At 40.7% G+C, this 21311-nt stretch overlaps 1 protein-coding gene across 6 annotated transcripts in view; it reads left to right on the forward strand.

The window, feature by feature from the left end:
* BTRC (beta-transducin repeat containing E3 ubiquitin protein ligase) overlaps positions 1-21311 on the forward strand; it is a 116831-nt gene that overhangs the window by 77371 nt on the left and 18149 nt on the right. For all 6 annotated transcript variants that reach the window (XM_027738627.2, XM_027738629.2, XM_027738628.2 and 3 more), the window contains 2 exons: positions 15750-15981; positions 20554-20740. In XM_027738627.2, coding sequence (XP_027594428.1) covers positions 15750-15981; positions 20554-20740 — 419 coding nt within the window. The remainder of the gene's footprint in view (positions 1-15749; positions 15982-20553; positions 20741-21311) is intronic.

Raw genomic sequence — 21311 nt, forward strand, 5'->3', positions numbered from 1 at the left:
CAGGCCCAGTCAGCATGGGTTTATAAAAGGCAAGTCTTGCTTGACCAACGTGATCTTCTGTGATGAGGGAAAGGCTGTGGGTGTGTCTACATAGACTTTAGTAAAGCCTTTGACACCAATGCCCAGAGCATGCTCCCGGAGAAACTGGCTATGCCCAAAGAGTGGCTGGTGAATGGAATTGAATTCAGCTGGTGACCAGTTACTGGTGGTGTTCCGCAGGGCTCAATACTGGGACCAGTTCTGTTTAGTATCTTTATTGATGATCTGGATGAGGGAATGGAGTGCACCCTCAGTAAGTTCACAGACAACACTAACTTGGTGGGAGTGTTGATCTATTGCAGTGTTGGAAGGCTCTGCAGAGGGGTGGGGACAGGCGGGATGGATGGGCCGAGGCCAATGGTATGAGGTTCAATAAAGTGAAGTGCCAGGTCCTGCACTTGGGTCACAGCAACCCCCTGTAGCACCACAGGCTGGGGGAAAAGTGGCTGGAAAGTGGCCCAGCAAAAAAGGACCTGGGGGTGCTGGTTGACACTGGCTGAACAAGACCCAGTGTGTGCCCAGGTGGGCAAGGAGGCCAATGGCATCCTGACTTGTATTAGAAATAGTTAAGCCAACAGGACCAGGGCAGTGATTGTCCCCATGTACCTGGCGCTGGTGAGGCTGCACTTCACATCCCATGTTCATTTTCGGGCCCCTCCCTACAAGAAGCACATTGAGATGCTGGAGCGAGTCCAGAGAAGGGCAGCAAAGCTGATGAAGGATCTGGAGCACAAGTCATATGAGGAGCATCTGAGGGAGCTGGGGATGTTTAGCCTGGAGGAGGTTCAAGGGGAGACTTTATTGCTCTCTAAAACTGCCTGAAAGGAGTGTAGCGAGGTGGGTGTCAGCCTCTTCTCCCAAGTAACAAACGATAGGACAAGAGGAAGTAGCATCAAGTTGTGCCAGGGAAGGTTTACATTGGTTATTAGGAGAATTTCTTTTGCCAAAAGGGTTATGGAGCATTGGAACAGGCTGCCCAGGAAAGTTGAGTAACAGACCTGGGAGGTATTTAAAAGGTGTGTACGTGTCACATTTAGGGACATGGTTTAGTGGTGGACTTGGCAATGTTAGGTTAACAGTTGGACTGGATGTTCTTGGAGGGCTTTTCTAGTCTTAATGATTCTACCTTCTGGGACTTCACAGGTTCCTCAGAGGTTCCAGTCTCTTGTCTTGCAGATACTATTTTGTCCCTTTAGTGAGCTTATGGATTTTCATCTTACAATCAGTTAGGGGCTGATCTGCAATCTTTTTTCCACTCTATTTCCATTAGCAGATGTTTCCAGAACCCAATTATTCTAATGACTGGAAATCCTCTCCCGAGTTTCCAAGCTAGTTTATTCATAGAGAGATTATACCACTGGTTCTTTGAGTTGTTTATTCCTTTTGTTTTAGTAGTTCTTGTTCCCTTTTTGATGTTTATCCCCATATATTTTTAGAGAGCTGCCATATCCTCTTTGTTTTATTAGGACAAATTAAATTGTCCTTGAGGAGTGGCATAATTTAAGAAATGGAAGAAAAACTATGAAGATGTTTGAGCATTTGTGGTTGAGGAGTTTGTTTTCTAGGAGGAATTTATTCATGTTTACTTTTCTGATCACTCTCTCTGAGACAGAAATTGTCAAATTATTGCCCTAAACTGTACTTCAGCTACTGACAGTCTTACATACATGTAAAGATCTAATTCTTCTGACTGATGCAAAGCTTATGGTTTAATTGTTATTTAAAGCAGTGACACAACCTGCATTTTTCTGAAAAGAAGAGGAAGCTTGGGCAAATCACTGCATCCTCCAACTTGTTATTGTCAGGTATCATGGTCCCTTAGTTCTCCTGGAACATTGTTCTGCCCTTTGCAGTACTCAGCAATACTACTGCTTGACTGGAATACGGAATCACCAGTAGTCACTGCCACTAATTGGCAGATTTCAGAATTTATAGTTTTCTCAGAGGGAACCTGGAATAGGAAATAACTCATGTTGTGCAGTAAAAGCAACTGTTCCATATTTTCCTTCATGTATATTTAACACAATCTGTAATTTACAAAAATAGATTTGAATTAGTCTGCCTGTGGAAGCTCATACCTAAGATAACTTCAGCAAGGCAGGCAGACAGTCCCTTGTTGCTTGTAACCGATGGCTTAGTTAAGGCTGCAGCTTGGTGGGAGACAACAGTACTCACTGTATACGTTGCTGAGCCTTACTGCTGAGGAAAATTAAAAATGAACAACCAAGTAGTTGCTCTCACAGTCCTGAAAGTAGTATTCAAAGTAGCAGCAATTACTTATTTTACTATAATAGTGAATCTTGACAGGCCAGTAGTCCTTATCTGTTCAGCTCAGGTAGCCAGGCTGTTTGGGTCCTATGTCCAACAGGCAAACTTGCCTTCATGGTGCTCTGAATTTGTGAAATATGATAGGTCTGTCCTATACATGTGTGCACAGGTTCAGATTTAACTGTCTTCTCATAGCCTTAAAGTGTGAGAAACTCCTGTTGCTTCTCAGCACAAAATGAAACCCTTATAACAGTGACAACAAACTGAGAATTTAGTTAAAATACATGATGATTAAAATATTTCAATGTTGTTTATTCTGACCCCACTTCTATCACATTAAAGAATAGCTTTTGTGTTTAGACTAACATTCATTTAGAAGAAAATAAAAGTGAAAAACACTTAACTATACTACAAAAAATTAGATTGTTAATTAACTAAGACTTGTAATTTCTCAGCAAAGAAAACTCTGACAAGTAAACCTTCCTTATAGGTCTTTGATTGTAGGTAATAAAAATGTTGCTTAATTAATGCCGATTATGTGCATTTGTTGTTCTCTTTCAAGTCACTGGATTTTACAAAATTGTGTGAACTACAGAGCTGAATCGGGTTGTTCTCCTGCCATGTTAATTTAGATCTGTCAGCCCTGTTCTGGGGCATAATTTGTAATCCCAAACAGTTCTGAGGTGGGTTGTAATGGGGTATTTCAAGATTTGATTTAGGAGATTACAGATGATTAGACTTCACAATTAATTCGTTGTTTGAGACCTGAGTTTTGAGACTGGTTCAGGTCACAAGTGAAGATAAGTTTAGAATTCAATGATTTGTGGAGGGAATCAGATGAAGTTCTTAAAAACACATGCATCATAACAATATTGACAGTTTTTGAAAAATTTTGAATAGTTGAAGTGAAGATTGGATGTCTGAACAGGTCCCTTGAATACTGCATGCTCTCAAATTGTCAAGCCAGAGAGCAGTTATATCTGCAGTACTCTTGAAGAACTTGGTATTTGATTGTTGTAACGAGTGATACAGTAGCAAAGGCTTGTGAACCCTAAAGTTGGAAAGTCTTATAAAAATTCTCTATTCAGCATCTTTTAAAAATAGTTTCAGATTTTACTTATGATAAATGAAATGCATCAACATCAGATAAGTATAACTTGGCTTCAGTCAAAATCTGAATGACTTTTCTTTCCAAAAGCCTGGCAAGTATGTATGAGCTTTGACAATGAGTTTGGAAACACTTAGGTTGGAAAAGACCTCAGGAGGTTCAAACTTCTGCTCAGGGCAGGGTCAGTATTGAATTCATAAGTTCCAGTTAAGCTCCACTGCTAGATACCTGCTTTGACGGAGTTTTACATATACAGAACATCTGCCTTACAATTTTAGGTCTCCGAATACACCCAGAAACTAAGCCACCACTTAGAGTATGTAATGCTTTGCATGAGAAGGGCTACATTTCACCCTAGCTGCTGCCTGCCTTTCTCTCCTAAGATAACACCAAGGACCTCATCAAGTTACACAGTTTGGAAGTAACAAAGACACAAAAACAAGGGCTGCAAGCTGTTTCCCTAAAAGAGGGTGGGAGATATATTGCTTCTAATATACAGAAGTGATCAGAGATCTCAAAAGTTTCACTATTTGGGCATGTGTGGGGGGGAACTGCTGATGACGTCTTCCTGCAGTTCGGTCAGCACAGCTTCTTACCTGTCTCTCATTTGGATCCAAGCCACAGCTATGTGGAGGTGTGGGGAGAACAGGTGGACTGCAGTGTCAGCCTGAGAGGCACGCAGCTGAAGGCTGCCAGCATCACTAACAAATCTGCAACTGCAGAGGTCTTGCTTTCTCTTCAGATGTCCTTTCATTGCTGCTGTACAGGTCAGATACCAGACTGTAATCCTCTTGCACCACATGCGAGACATGTGGAGAGAAGGAAGTTGTTGCCAGCGCTTTTCTCCACGTCCTCTTAAGGGGATAAGAGGAATGGCCTTGGATGCCATCTATATGGCAGGAGGAGGGTCTGTGTGTCAGGATTTGGGTGCAGCAGCAGGACTGTGTACAGAGTTCGGGCCCAAAATGGCAAGGACAGCTGTCAGATGGGACTGAGGGACATCGGCGAGCAATGTTGGGAAGTTTTGGTCAGGTGCTTCTGTCATCTACTCGGGTCTGGTTACTTCTAGTCTTTCTTACTGGACTTGTGAGAGCCATAAAACGTAGCTGTGGATAGCCTAGCACATCCTATTGTATTTCCTCATCTCTGTCACATGCTAATATTAAAATCACAAACTTCTGAAGTCAGGCAGCGTTCAGAAGTCCCCTGGTGGTTACACGTCAAAATTGCTGTGATGAGTAAAGGAACTTGAATAAAGCACACCCTCCCTAGGGTGCTTATCTTCGGGCGGGAGTGAGTTACTGACATATCTTATAGATTTTGGAGTGATATCTGGGTCCTGTGTCTCAGTGTGAGAAGACTTCAGGTGAAATTTTTTCTTTACACACTCAACTTTTGATTCAGCTTTGGAAAGCTGTGGAAACACTTAGTACAGCTGTATTTTTTCTAATTGGCAAAGTCGAGACCGTGCCTTTACTAACAAGTCTAGTTTGTTTTGGTTTTAAGTGACAGATTTGTTTGCTGGTGCTTGAGGTGAAGTTTTCACTTATGTGACATTGCCCTACTCAAGCACCTTTGGTGCAGAGGCCTCCAAAGCCATTCCCAGCATTAAGCAGTGCTTTGTCTCTGTGCGAAGTGTGTTAGGATACATCTATTTAACTGATAGGCTTGTGAAATGGAGTGACTTGCCTATGGCAGCACAGGAAGGCAGAGAGTTAGGAGTAAAACTTTAAAGACTTGGCTCCCATCTTCCTTTCTCATTTTTGCATTGTACTTCCAGCTTTCAGTTTATCAAGAATTAATAAGTAATAACCTATGATTAAAAAGGGCTGACACTTTTTCTGGCATGAGATGTTTCTCTGTCTTCAGTGTTGTGCAGAACTCAGCAGAGTTACACCTTTTCAGTTCTACTTAAGCAGCGTTACTCAATATTTAATGCTGAAATAGAAACACGTAATTCACAACTGCAGTCAGATGTGTTGGGATGTTTGTCAGCTGAAAGGCGGGGCTGAAGTAGCAAGACTTCTTTATACCATGAAAATTGAAAATTTTCAACAACTTTTTCATTTAATTTCCTGCTACATCTCACATTGTACACACAGCTGACATGATAATGCTTCAGCTTGTCCTAAATTACATTTTAAAGTAGAGATCAGTTAATTATAGCAATCTGAGTATTTTTAATCGGTTATACAGGGAATTTTTCATGACGCTTGTTTCTCTTGAATTTCAGATAAACTAGTGGATGTGTTGTTAATTCCTCATATGACTACAAATCGTAAATCAAATAAAAATTACTAACAACACCACTCAATACTGCTTTGGGTGAGGTCAGATAGTCACAGCTTAGCATCTATGGCTCTTCTGTTTGGAGAGTGCTAGAGGGAGCTCTAACCCCTCGATCGGAGAAACAGGCTGTCAGTGGTGCATCTGAGAGTTTGGTCTGTGGTAGGAAGCGTTGACTTCTCTTGACGTTTAATTTTGTTTTGTTGCAGAAGGTTACATATGGTTTTTCCAGGTGTGATCCCAAATTGCTCTTACTAGATGAGAAGATGCAAGTAATGTGTTTGCAAGTATACTGTTATTAGATTTAATACAGGCTATTGTGAGCTACCTGAAAATACAGAAAACAAGTGAGAAGTATCACAGAGGTGTTCAACAAATAGCATTCAATGATAAAGTCGACTAGTCCTTTCCTTTCTCGAAGGAGGACAATTCTCACAATAGAAGACCTAATGATATTTGAAAGGGAATACATTTAAAACTGTTGGAAGGAGAAGCTACTTTACTCACCACGTAATTGGTTCTTAGATGTTTAGCCAATTATTATAGTGGAAGTTATAGAAAGGGTTGGTGATTATTAGATAAATTTACAATGAGATGCATCAGTGCATGAGGATGGGAGAAATTTCTCATATGTCCCCCACACTGATTACATTCTTGATATGATGGGAAAGTAACTCTCAGAAATGGGATGAAAAGAAGAAAAGAAAACTTGGCTTGTTTTTGTAGAAAGGGAAATGTGGGTGAATTGATACTATTTGCACTGTTTATTAATAAACTCACTAAAAGGAATAGCAGAATCATGCCTTTGAGTGAAAGAACAATATTTGGAAAACACAGCATGTTGAAGGACCAAGTGTAGCAGTCCTGTTTTACCACAATTTACTGGGGGTTTTATATTGCTTATATGCTACATTCAAACAATTCCACTTTTATCAAGTCTACTATAGAAAGAGGAATACTGGAAAGCTCCCTCCCTTATGTAGTTTGAGGGATTTTTTTGAAAGATTATTGACAGTGTAACCCTGAGCCAAGGAGGAATACTCAGTGCGGTAGTCTGTGACTTGGGCTTCCGAATTGTGCAGTTTGAGTGTCAACTGATAGGGACAAAGTCTGCTCAGCTGTCAATCTGAATATGCCTTCCTGAAGCACTGTTATGGTTAGAGCTGGTCACTTGTTGCAGAGGATACTATTTTCTGCCTTACCTCTGTCATGTGCTTTCACGTTATCAACAGTGTTTGGCCTATCCCAACATAATGCAATTTCTGAAGATAGAGAATTCATTAAAGAATGTCCTTACCTTGTACTTTTGGAATGTGTTCCTCAGGTCATGAATCTCTTGCCAGACACCAATGAAAGAATGGACCAACACAATCTTAAGATATAAAGTCATCGAAAACTTTAGGTAGCATGGACTTCTGGAGGTCTTCAGTCCCCCTGCCTACTCAGTGGAGGATTACCTTCACAACCATTCCATTTTGCTCAGAATCTTGCCCACTCATGTTTTGAAAGTCTTCCTTTTAATGTCCAGAGTTTGCTTGCTATAGCTTGTTCCCGTTGCCCCTCTTCCTGTTGTTACACACTTTTCTGAAAAAATTCTGTCTCACTTTCCTCTGTAACCTCCCTTAGGCTAGTAGATAGCCCCCAGTCTTCTCCAGGCCAAACACATCCAACTTCCTTAGCAATCTTAGGGGTCTTCTATGGGAAGCAACCCAGTTTGCCAGCAATGTAACATTTGACTGAAAGGTTGGCAGAACAGCTCATCTTGAGAAGGCAATGCTCATTAGTGAGTGAGGGTTATTGGATAATCGTATAGGAGTTACAGGGTGAACTCTGTCAAAGATTTTGTATGCAACCCACTGACCGGCTTTGACTTAACACCATACAAGAATATTTAATGGATTTGTCCTATTTCAGCTCTCTCTGTGGTGGCTGCTAACAGCAGTAATATTGGTATCAGCCAGTGTGAGCTGATGAGATGTCCTCTTACTAGATCTAGCTGTACTGGTGGAAAAGAATACCACTCAGCCTTTGCCTGGCTGCTGCAGGTTGCTGCCCTCCAGGATCTGTCAGCAAAACTGCAAACCTGCTTTCAGTTAAGATGAGATGTTTTAGAGTAGACAGTTTAAATAGCAGGTCTTTGCTAACAAGCTTATTTTGACTGAAATAGGTTAGGGAGTGCTCATGTAGCCAACTCTGCTGGCAGATCCAAGGAGTACATTTGCAATGAGAGCAAGACACATACATGAATCTTGAGGTTCTTCAGAATGCTACTGGGTTTTTGTTTGTTGCATCTCTCCAATACCCTGTAAATATGTAATACTCATGTAGCTGGGAAATGGTGTATGATATCCAGCATATATATTCACAGCTTCCAGTTCTGAATCACTCATGTTGCCTTAGCCAGGTAGTTTGATGTGCTTGTGCCCTCTGTTGTTGGTAGCAAAATGCATCTCCAAGGAAAAAACACATAGAAAGTAATACTGGGTAAACTGTCTTGGAGGGCTTGTATTTCCTGATGACAAAAGCTTTACACAGGCAGAACCAAGTGATTTGAAAATCTCAATAGTGTTATTGAGAGCATATAACAGGTCTTTTCGGTCATTCTTTCCATCTATTTGTGTGTTGTTCCCAGTGGTACTAGTCTTCACTGTTCAGCCATGTTTTGAATCACTTGAGTCCACTACCTGTTCCTGGCTGCTTTTCTCTCTGAATTAAGGGAGCACTTGAAGCAAGAAGAAAATCAACAGTAAGACCCATAAAGAGTAACTTCACTCAGGCAGTAGATCATGCTTGAATGTTTTAAAAGCAGAAGCAACTGTTCCAGAAAACTATGAAACTGCTGCTTAGAGCATAGCTTACTTACACCTTTCCCTGCCGTAAATGAGCCCTTTGCTGCTACCGGCCATTACCTGGTAATTTTAGTAGACTGGTTCTCCAAGTTATAATGCGCATATTCCTTCCCTCCATTAACAGCAATAACACATAATCGTCCCAGCAGTTCAACTCTGGTTCTGGTAGCCATTCCGAGGAAGAAGGCATTTCCCTTAGTGGTTTCCACTGGAAGTGATTTGTTGTTACTGGAGGATCTGCTTTGAAATTTGTGTATGATCATTTCACAGCTAGTAAAAGGTATGCTCTGAAATGTAGCTCTTTAAGTGACAGTGTTTGCCCTCCCCCCCCCATATGTCTAGATATGCATTTGGTCAGGGATCGTAGTTTGGGGAAGTAACATATGCCAGTGCTGTGCTGATGCAAGCAGATTTCTCATCAGTGCTTGTTATTTGCAAAGACAACGTGGAGATAAGGGAGGAGGAGGAGAGGGACTCCCAGTTCACATCCATTGCTGACATCAGAGAAATTTTATTTTGGAGGTTTTTGTCAACACTTAAAATCTAGGTGGGAGACCTATATCAAAGGAAAGTTTACAGTAAGAGCTATGAGATTCCAGACAATTAAACTTTATTAGTTTGTCTGAAACATTAAGTATTAGCTTAAAAGAATAGTTTTTTAATCTCCTCTCCCTGTTGCTGTTTACTGTGTAGCAGTGTGGGAGAGCAGCAGCTTCTCCAGCAAGTATTATTGCTGCTCTTTGAATAGCCCATGTGCTAGTGCCCATAGCTCAGTCCTCTCTCCCCAGTGCCTAGAGAGACTCAACATGTTACTTCTCTGGTGTCTGCAGCTTTTTCTGGCCCTTAACAAAGCCAGCCTTCTCCCTTTCTTCTGTATCTGAGGTAATATCTATCCTTAGCCAGGTGCCCTCCAGGCTGATACCATATCATAGGTACTTAGATGGTACCTCTGAAAACTGTTGCCCTCCCAGGATTTCAGGAAGTGCAGCAGGTTGGCCTGCTGTGTCCAGCATAATTCCAGTGATCTTTTATCTTGATGTATCCTTTCTTATCAAAGTTTTTCTGCAGTGTGATTAGAAACCAGATGTGGACAAGCAGCCTAAAGCCCCAGACAGGCAAAATGGCTAGTTCTTTGGGCACTGTTAATTTTAGTATGTGTATTTTGAATTTTCTCTTGGAAATAAACAGTAAAGATGCTGTGGTTTCTTTCATGGTGCTTTCTTTTTGACTCTCAGATGTGATTGATGATCATCTACTTCTGGGTTATGTTCGTTTTGCAATGTTTCAGTGAGCTTTGCAGCGTGGAAAGTAATTCAGTACTGAGCGAGTAAGTCCAAATATGTGCTAAACCCATGGTTAACCTCACAGAGGCTGTTATATGGGATGAAGGCGGGCAGAAATGGGTAGATTCTAAACTGAGCTTTTAAAATAAAAGTAAATGGAGTGAGTTGTTTAATGACTTAGCATTGTAGCCTTGCTGTCAACTCAAACACTGGAAAAACAGATTCATCCTGCAAAGAAGAAGAATGAGGAGCTGGCTGCCCTATTCATGTCTCAGGTGCTACGGCTCATGAGATCCTGCTCTTCATGGTGAGACAACCCCTCACCACCCTCAGATCTCAAAGCAAAGGAGTTCTTTTATAGGAAGCTGCCAGTGAGGAGCTGCAAAGAACTTCTTTCCTCTTTGCTTAGCCTTGGCAGTCTGGGAACCAGTTCTGCAGCATTTGGTAATTACAAGCCTAAAAAAGAAGAAACCAGCCATATAAATTGAACCTTTATCCTCTTAATTATGCTGTTACTGCCTTTAGGCCATGCAAACAACACCCTTCCAACAGGATTCTCAAATAACTAGCTCTGCCCTTTAGCATGGAAGCCTGGCATACATTCTCAACTCCGTTTCACCATTTTTGTTATGTTGCTAAATCAGTGGTATTGAGTAGTAATTCACCATGGGCAGTAGCAAGCAGTCCCGTGACCATGCAAGTAACTTTGGAAAAGCCAACCAAGCTGAGGTTCTCTGGCTAAGAGCAGCTTTATGGGCTGCTCTGCAGGCTTTTACAGGCATCAAACCGAATCATCTCATGGCCGCACTGGTACTTTTTAATCCCTTTGCTTTTCCCACGTGCTTCTAACATGCTCCAGAATTCCCAAGCTTTTGCTGCTGGTGAAACTAGTTTCATGTTTGAATGTGTTGTGGGCATTTTTTATGTGGTCCATCTTGAAGAATATTGAGGATATAGAGACAAGTGTGGCTTTGCTTTCATTGTGAAGTTTCCATCTTCCCCCCTTGCCCCGGCCCCTGGATGTACATACACCTCCATGGTTCCTTTCTTTGTCATCCCATTGCTTGGGTTTTTTCCCCAGTGTCTTTTATCTTTTGAGTAAAGTTTGAACAGTACGCAGAAAGTTAACTGCCTGGAGTCTTTTAAATATAAGTAACACGCACCCAGTAATAAGCTGTCGGTTGTTTTTTTGCTGCCTGCAAAGAAACATAAACACAGCGCTCATTTCTGGCAGGTTTTTACTGTCAGAGTTTCTCCTATTATATTTATCTTACAATTTGCCAGGGGGTGAAGTTATTAAGTTTTAGCAGCAGCCATCGATCAAGTTCACAAGTTAACACGATAAAGGCTCTGTGCCGCTCCGATCCGGGAAAATGATGATCCTCACTCGGTAATTAACTAAATGAGAAAGTTAAATCTTACTTGAGAGCTGGGAGAGATGAAAGAGAGGTGTTTGTCAGTTTCTCAGTGGAAATTAGAAGCAGTTTTCTGCAATTCCCTAAGCTGCTGCTCTGTCATATTTTACATAAGCACTGGGAAAACGTCTTGTAATTAGTGCTGTCATGGAGGATTTTTTTTGCTGAAGGATGTTGGAATAATTCATTAGATTATCAAGAAAGGCTTGTGTCCTGAAATGATTAGCACAGTGAAATTTAAACCATTAACGATAACAAGTTTAGAGCTTGCTGCAGTGCAGAGGCACCCGGGGTATGTCTGTGCCTATTTCAATCATTTCTTATAATTAAACATTATGTCCTCTTTTTTCCTCCCCTTCACTAAGACCCATCCAAATTCCTGTTAAGGTGGCTCTGTCTAGATCAGTGACTTAAACCACAATGGGTGGTGCAAGCAGTTGGAGGTAAAATGCTGCAGTTGCAGAGAAGTAGTGGAGGACATCTCTCTGTGTCAGAGCCTGTAGTCCCAGTGAGTCCCAGAAGGAGGGGAGAAGCACGCTATGGCCTTTCGGTACTGGAATGTGGAAGGGAAGTTCCTTCCTTTTGTCTAGGGAGAAATTGAAATTTGCAGTAGTGTCTAATCTCTCGGTCTTTTCAGAGCTTCAACATGAAGATGTCTTGAAGGTTCAGAAGATCCCAAACCTTGCAGTGGTCATTTAAGCCATTCTTGATATTCTAGGAGACAACTTCTCTCTCTCTTTTTTTTTTTTTAAGGGATGTCTTCTTACCTTAAGAAACATGTAACCTAAATTCATCTACCCTTTGGAAAGTGCCTGAACAAAGTCCTCTTCTGTGATTAGAGGATACGATGGTTTTTTTTTAAAGATATATAAAAGTTGTGACACTCATATGGGTGGGTAAACACTATTGCTATACTACAATCAGAGAACTGTGCTTGTCTTTATTTTTCTGTGCTTTAGGAGGCTCCTTGGTCCCCTCTACTGAACAAAAACAAAAGTAACCTTTGTTGTCATATATGGGTTACAGCTGAGATATACCATAGCTGTTTCGTTTTGTATGCATAACACTAGATTTTTCCAGTCTTTATGTATCTGTGTTGAAATATTACACCTTCCTATAGTTGCAAGCCATTATTTAGATTAAAGTCCTTTCATATATTAGTCCTCTTCTACTTCACTGGGCATACAAATGTGCTTTGTGTTAAATGTAGCCATTTGGAGAAACGGTCTTGTAATTACGGGCTGCAGTGGAGCATAGTACGTAGATCCCTGAGCTAGTACCAACCTGAGGCACTCAATCCCCCTGGGTTTCCTGGCACAGCTTATGAGCTCAGGATCATGGTTGTAGGAGGACATCTCTACTGTTGCTGCAGATGAGTCATGGTGTCCAGAGCCAGCTGGGGTACCTCTCAGCCCTCACGTACAGGGCTTTGTGAAAAGGGAGTCAGTAAAGCTTAATCTGTTCCAAATTAGTAGTTTGCTCCGCTATACCCAAATTTCCTCCCAGATGATGGACGACCAGTGGTTATTCTTCTTTGCCACATTTGGAAGTGAAGCTTATAAAAATCATGACTGTATATAGTGCATTTGGATGGATATTTACCCTAGCAGTATGGATGGCACGTGGAACAGGTTTTTGTTTTTCAGGTGAGGCCTGATTACTGTACCAGGAGAGACTGTAGACAATTTAATAATAAGATGCTTGATGTCATTGTTTTTGTTGATGCTTTTTTTTTGCTAACAGGCCTTTTTCACTGAACTGCCAGTGGATTTTCAGGAATCTTCAAATTGAAATTCTGGAATTTTTGTTCTGAACTGTAGTTTGAGTGATTTGGGAGCCAGTTTATCTGTCTCTGCTCTGCAGAACTGGTGTGTTTCATGGCATGCCCTGTCCTCTTGGTCCTGTGCTTGCATAGACCACAGGATCTGCTGGGCATACTGTGGCTGCCTCTGAGCTTGTCCTCACTTCTTTAGGTGAGAAACCAGAGCAGACAAGGGTGCAGGTCTCAAGTTGCATTGTAATAATGCATCTAAAGTATCAACCTAAAACATACAGTGTTCCCATGTCTACCAGTTCGGACATAAACACTGTAATGTGTTCTTCTTAGCAGAACCACATTATAAACCTGGAGTTTCACTTCCAGAGCTGTTAAAAGTGTTGGTCAATGGACTCCTTCTGTTACTCATTATTCCTATCAAAGAAGGCTGAGTTCACTTGGGATCCATCTATCTGTACGCACACAAGCCATCACTTGTTTCTGCAGATGTTCCAACTTCTGTTTGATACTCCAAACCAATGCTTTAGAGGTAACTGGGAAGCTGAAGGCTGCTGGGAGAGGGGAGCTCAGAAGGCAAGGAAAGGCCAGAACGTGGTGCCACCCCAGGAAAGGAGCTGCACCTTTGTGGCCTTTGCGCATCAGTTGTCTACTCTGCTCAGGCTCAGTGTGTTAGTCAGACTTCACAGTCTCTCAAATTAAAAGGCAGACGTATAGGTTTTTAAAAAATGCTTTGTAGAGACACCCTGTGTTGTGAGATGCACAGCAAACAAAATGGGAAACTAAATGAGATCAAGCTTTTGGGATGCAACATTTCCCCACTGTCTTAATCCAGCATTTTTACAGGGATGTCTGTTTTGCCAAAAATGACCAGAATCGCTTGACACAGATGTTCAGTGCACTCCACTGGGTAATCAATTTTTGCCAGGCTGTTGACCACTGTGGACTTTGCTAGAAAAAGTCCAGTCTTTTACGAATAGGACTTCATGCCCATAGTCCCTTTAGTGATTTCTCTATATAAAAAGTTGGCCCAAGAGAGAGTTTTTCTTTCCTGCTGCTCTGCAGTCAGTATTGTCCATGTGATAACTGAATGAAAGTGTAACTCATAGTCCTTGTCTTGCATGATCTTAGTGAACACAGAAAGCCACAGCCACACATTTGCAGGGAGGAGCGGGGATAAAAGTAAGGTTGAAAACATTGGGCTGCAGAACTGAGCACTGATGGTGTGATCACAATGTTCTATGTTCTCAAAGAAACTTAAATCATAATCCAGAAATTGAAAAAAATGGTTGCTAAAAATCACAGCTAATTACTGTCTTTTTCTATCAGAGAAGGGTCTGTCCAGCTCTGCTAGAAATGTCAAAAAGACTATTTAGGTGCATTTTCTCTAGAAAATGAAGTATATATGGTTGAGTAGATTTTCAAATTATGAGGTTTTCGGTGTTCCAAAGTCAGGATTGCGGTTGGGCTTGAGAGGTGTTGAAGTTCAGGAGTTATTTACTCCCGAGAAATGAGAAATTCCTGCATTCCAAACCCAGTACTGGTAGCTAGATTTTGTGGTCTCTAAATAGCCTGCTGCTTTGGCACTTACTGAAAAGAGGCTTTTTTAGTTGTTTTTTTCTTTTCCTGTAAAATCAGTTAATCCTTGCATTTCATTTAGTTCATTAGATATCTTTGCAGAGAGATTTAGGGACTCATTTTTCCTTTAAATTTAATGAAGTCTCCTGGTGAGGTTGATGCTTGGAATTATTGTAGAACAGAAACATAGCATCCCTACATCAGTGTTTTATGTGTTCTGATATCTGCAATTTATTTTTAATTATTTGATAATTAATAAAGAACCTCTAAATTTATTTTGTCAATAAAAATGATGTAATAATATTGACTGTTATTATAATGCTGTCTGGTGTTAAACTGTTGCAATGAAAGAGAAAAAATCTCATGTTTTCAGCATTTAATAAAAACTATTTGACCGATACAGCAAAAATTCATTTCCCAGCAAACAGTTAATCTTACTTGGACAAAAGATATCCTTGCAATGCAAAATGTGCACTTTTCTTCCAGTTAAATCATTTAGAAAGCAGAATTATGTCTTGCTATCAAGTTGTAAATTGAAACGTCAGTGTTTTGTTTTGTCCCTGAAACTCTTCTTTGAGCTGACTCCTTCTGACAAGATATTAACAGTGCTCAGAAAGCTGAAAATATTTTATTCTATGAAAGAAGTATATACCAAATAGCAGGGTGTATTTTTGATGGCTTTCCTCTCGAGGTGTAATTCAATTTTTTTCTCATCCATTTCACACATTCCCTATGAATTTTAGCAGCAATCCATTCTTTAGGGAAAAAAAAAACAAACCAGAGTACAAATACAGTTTTCTGTTGGTGCTTTGAAGTAACAGTAAATGTAGATTAGGAATCCAAATACGTTTTGCTGTCTACATGATAAATAAAATTGTGTGTATGTTAAACTGCCGCTCGGGGTTTCCCATCTAACCAGAGTCCTTTGTGTGCAGCTCTGGCATGAGCCGGTGCATTGTCCTGCAGGGGCCTCGGCTCGCCATGGCTGCGCTCCAGCTGACAGCACCAAATGGGATACGTGGTCCCGGCCAGCTTTGTGTATCAGAGTGCTTTTTTCCTTCTGTTGTCTTCCCCCTGAAATACTGTAAAACTGCTTGAGTTTCTTTTCATCTATGTGATTTGGGTTGTTTCTCTCCTCCCTGTTTACAGACTAAACTTGCCAATGGCACTTCCAGTATGATTGTGCCCAAGCAAAGAAAGTTGTCTGCAAGCTATGAGAAGGAGAAGGAACTCTGCGTGAAGTATTTTGAACAGTGGTCCGAGTCTGACCAGGTGGAGTTTGTGGAGCACCTCATCTCCCAGATGTGTCACTACCAGCATGGACATATAAACTCATACCTCAAACCCATGTTACAGCGGGACTTCATCACTGCGCTGCCAGGTATTTCTGCAGGCACAGGGAACTTGCTCTTTGTCTTTCAAAACACTATTCCACTCTGGCCCACCCTGCTGGAGAGGTCTCCACTAGGGTCAGTTTGCAAAATAGATGATAACTTTTGAATGAAAGGCTCTATACCAGTATGAAATTTAGCAATATTTTAATTTGTATTCCTGCTGTCTCTCAAGGCACAGTCCACCATGGTTTGGCTAGGAGCAAGGGATAGCTCATCTACGTATCGTAACAATAGTTATCACGAGCCACAGGGCAGGTAGTTGTACTCATAATGCCCATAACGATGCATGAATAACGAAAATTTTTAAAATTAAAACTACTACTCTTCCTGGTTGCTCAACTAAGGTTTTCCCCATTCATATTTAGATTTTTTTTTGTCTCTCTTTCCTTGTAAAATAATTTCCTGAATCCATTGCTTTGATTATGAGTTTATTGCTAATAGAAAATGGAGGGCATAAGATCAAAAGATGGAAATGTTCTATTTTTTACATCTCTGTAGTGCTTTCCATTGAAAATATTATCCCAGCTGTTCTCAGATGTGGCATTGGGCATATCTCACAGAATGCACACATAAAGCAGTGTACGTGCAGTTTTATATTGGCCCCATTTTACAGATGGGAAAACTGAGGCGATGGGAGATCAAATATATACAGCGATAGAGTTTCAGAACCAGACAGAAATTCCTGGATCTTTGGCTGGTTTTTTTCAAACTATTAGATGATAAATAGATAGATAGGTAATAGATTAGCATTCCCATGCTATAGGTCCTCAGCAGGATGGACCTGAGCAAGAAGTGTTACAAGTGTTGTCTCTAAATAGCTAATTGAAGAGAGGAGTTTCTTGCCAAGAGCTTCTTCTGTGAATACCTTCGAAGAAGTGCTGAACTGTTGGCAATTTGTTCAATCCAGTCATTGATTATTCTTCAGAAGGCAGTTCTCAACGTGAAATTTAAATTTCAGGGTTAAAAGATGGAAAAAACTGTGTTTAACTGAGAATTGTACAAAGCATAAAGGCACTGCAAGAGTTTTGCCATCAAGTTAAATAGGTAGACTCATTGGATTTTAAGCTCATTGTGCCCAGTAATCAAATGGCTGTTGTAGCATTAAAAAAAAAATCTTAGTTATGCTAAGTACCTGCTTTATGTTAGTTTTTAGTAGTCCAATGGCAATAATCTCATGTACTTAGAGCAGCATTATAACTTGTGGAGCTGTTCTTTTTCAGAAAAATAGAAAGTGTTTTGAAAGTGCATTGGTTTCCCCACTTTTAAAGTGGAAGTATACATATAATCACATACACAATTTTTCCAGGACTTTCTCCATGAAACTCCATAAAAGCAAGCCAACACATCTCGTTGCACTTGCTAATTTCTACCTACAGGCTTTTTTCTGAAAATTTTGGGCAAATGTTATAAATATTTCCAGAGACATTCAAAATTTACTGTCCATATGTACCATATTTGTTAGTGGTCTGTTCACAGTTACCCAGAAAGCAGCTAATTTTACTCTATCAGAATGTAGAATAAATAGGAATCAGGCAGCTAATTTGTGAGTATTTTAATAGTTGTGGGAAGTGTGTGTGTAAATAATGTATGTGCATCAATTTGCATATTTGCAAATGCAGATGTCCTCGTGAATATAGCTGTAAGGGAGAAAATTAATGGCTAGGAATTACACTGGCACAGATCCTGCAGTCTGTGCTGGATGTCCTGTGTATAGGCAGGTTTCTAAAGAGAATGGGAAAGGGCAAAGGTAAGAAACTGCCTAGGAAAGAGTGATGAACCTAAAATTCTACATTAAGTCATATAATAAAAAAAATGTATACTCTATAAGTATATTTTAGCTTTCTAAAATTCCCAAGTGTTCGGTATTGTGGTTTCATTTTTACTCCTTCGTTTTTTCTCCTGCTCTCCCACTTGAGTGAATAAAACAATAAAGCTGCTTCAAAATCATGAGGCATCTTATCTCTGTCCTCCTAGCACTGTCCCAAAGAATGACCGGAATTAATGGTAGTTTTAGATTATGAGCATGTTTTACTAGTATAAAGTTAGCTAAGATTATTTTCCCAGTTCTTTGAACAGAATTAAGGTTGTTTGAAAAATACGGCTTAACTGTGTACTTAACAAAGTTTGTTCAGTTTCTGAAAAATAAGACCTCTGCTTAGCATTTTCAAGCTGTTTAACGTTTTTTATGAGGAAAGTCATTTTGATAAGGATTTCATGTGTGAAATAACTGGAACATTCTCGATGGTGTGGAGGCCTGAAGGGCTAATCGTGTTTCACATTCATTTAGCAAAAACTTCTTTGAGCATAGTTTTGTCTTTTTAAGGAAGCAGTGCTTTGTTAGATATATGTCTCAGTGAGTTGTGCTGTTCCTAAGAAACAAAATAATAAAATTGAGTTTGCAGCCAGGCCAAAATAGCTCTGCTCATCCACTTATCATAAATGTGAGGAGGAGAGGCCAAAACATTAGTGTTCCTTCTCTGTGAAGGGTCTAATATCAATGGCAAAGGATGACTAACAGACATGGAAATAGTTACAGCACCTCATTGCAGCAAGATCTAAAGTGCAACTACTAATGAACCAGGAAGGGCACATGAGTGAAGATTACTGTGCCCAGTTTGTACAGTGTAGCCCTGCTTCCTAAAGCCACCAGTTGTTCTCCACATAGAATAAATTCCTGCTGTGACACTGCTGACTTAAAGCCACCAGTGTGGATGCTACACAGGCATGCATTTGTAAATGTTCTGGTGGGTCTGTGGGCCCACTGGAAGCAACACAGACTATGAAATAAGCCATTTCCACCCAATGGAGAGAGCTCAGAGCTGCAGGTGTCAGGCTGCAGAAGCAGGGCAACATGATTTCCACGTCTACCCTCCCAAATTGTGGAATTCTTGCAAGTTCAAATTCAGTAAAATTTATCTCTCTTTCCACAGTTTGCTGTACAGTCAGTCTAAATTTACAAATACTCATTTTTTTTCAGAATTTTAAATAGTGGTTGTACATATCTTTCCATATTGAATACATAATAAAGGCTGCTGAAGCTTTTATTTTGCAGGTTGACATCTATTTTTGCATCTGTAAAGATAAGAAATGTCAGGCCTCTTTCTGCACTCCCTGGTTGTGCATGGTGTCATTCACATGCTTTTTCTACGTACAGATTGAAGTATAAAATGATGGACAGAATGTCACACCCAAAGTGTATTCTAAATTTGGATTCTTTGAAAACAGCAGGAGGAGGCATACTGAATTTTCTTGTTTTCGTGCACTGGGAGATAATTGTGAGATCTTTTGGTTAAGGAAAACAAAGCTTTGGCCATTTGTGTGTCATGAACTCTAATCAGAATCAGCTGGTCACACCCAATTTGCGTTTGCAGAAATACAGACATGTGACTATTAAAATGCACTTACTACTTTTTCTTTCACTGTCACAAGCAGGGCCTGGTCTTTGAGGCTGTTCTTTTAAAAGCAAGAAAACATGTATTTAACTTTGTCTCAAATGTGAGTCAGAGGGAAAATGCATGTAATACCAATCTGCCATGCTTCCTTTTTGGTTGGACTGGACATTATGCCTGAGGGGCAATGCAACCTAAACTACAACTTTCACAAAGCCTCTGAAATTTGACTTGTGAAGTGAGATAATCTCTTGGTGGCATGTCTCACTCATGAATTAAACAGCCTCCAAGAGAAGCTGTGTTTATGCAACTTCTCATTTAAAAGGCATCTTATTTTCCTGAAGTCTTGCTGGTGATTAAATTTGAGTTGGTAAGGGCACATTTTTACTAATTACATCCATCCAGTTAAGAAATACAGCATAACCTTTCCTGACCCCAGCTACATTGAGCTGCTTGGTGCTAACCAGGCAATTGCTTTACCTTTCACTCCAGCCATGTTGAAGTAGAGCCAGTCTTGGTAGTCACACTGGAAAATATTTGCAAATTATATCATTTTGGTGCTTATTTTTCCTTCACCCTCTAAAATAAATGAAACTAGCAAACCTGCTTCACTTTTTCCTTACACAGCCTCTTGTTCCCTCTTGACATCCCTGTGCATCTGCATATCCTTCCCTCCCCCATGTCTAAAGGTACCACTACCCTTCAGGGCACACATTGGGAATATATATTTTTTTCTTCATTACGTTTAAAAGCTACTGCTTTAGCAAAAACAGCTTTTGAGCCGTTGCAGCATGAGAACAGCTGTAGCAGTGAGATGAGAAATGGTCCTAATATAGAGAGATTTTGGGGGCTGCGTTGCTGAGTTGGAAATGCCATCCATAGAATATCCCCCTAGTGCTAAAACCCATTGAAATAGATTGGAATGACTTCTTGGATTCTTTATTATTTTTAATGACTTGTTGTGCTATATCCAAAGGAAGTTGGAGAACACTGCTCACTCCTGAACTTAGCCTCAAATGCTCTTCTGTGCATTTGGTCCAGCTCTGCATGCAGAAGAGGAGATGGAAGGAGAACGTATCTTTGTACTAGCAAGGGGAATTCTTTTAAACTCCATGTCTGCCCAGCAAATAATCTTTTGTTGTTGTTGTTGTTGTTGTTGTTCTCCCCCAGCTCGGGGATTGGATCACATTGCTGAGAACATTCTGTCATACCTGGATGCCAAATCGTTGTGTGCTGCTGAGCTGGTGTGCAAGGAGTGGTACCGGGTGACGTCGGACGGCATGCTGTGGAAGAAGCTCATCGAGAGAATGGTCAGGACAGACTCCCTGTGGAGAGGGTTGTCAGAGAGGAGAGGATGGTGAGGAAACTGCATTTTCACCTCCTTTGGCCCCATTCAGGACAGTAGGTGCCGTGCGTTTCAAACCCTATTCGAAGACGGTTATTTAGCACACTGAAACATCATGTTGGTTCCAAACCTGACAGTTCCTTGAATCAAAAATCAGGGGTTGGGGAGTTAGGGCATTATTTGGCTATGCAGGCAATGTGGGGGATTTTTCCCTCACCTTCCTCATCTGATCATGCTCTTGTCCCACTGTGAGAAGGGAGATATACAGACTGAGATTTTTACACCCAGCTGTCATTCAGTTCAAATTAAGAAGCTGTGTATGCCTCAGGGGAACCCTAAAGTGGTCAGCAGTTCAGAGCAGAAGAGCTTTTTTAGGGGTGGCAGTGGGGCAGCATGTGCTATGAATTAGTTGACTCCTGATAGGTCTGTTTGTTTTCCTCAGCAGATTTTCACTATTAGATATCTGTTTAATTTTCAAACTGGAAGCTGAGGGTATGTACCACGGAGAATAGGGGACTTAAGAAATGCAGATAGATTAGTTAATAATCATCTGGAATAGCCTTACTACAGTGTAGGTCTCACT

Source organism: Pipra filicauda, unplaced genomic scaffold, assembly GCF_003945595.2.
Source record: "Pipra filicauda isolate LSUMZ 115617 unplaced genomic scaffold, ASM394559v2 scaffold85_size2586006_pilon, whole genome shotgun sequence".
NCBI classification, from domain to species: Eukaryota; Metazoa; Chordata; class Aves; order Passeriformes; family Pipridae; genus Pipra; species Pipra filicauda.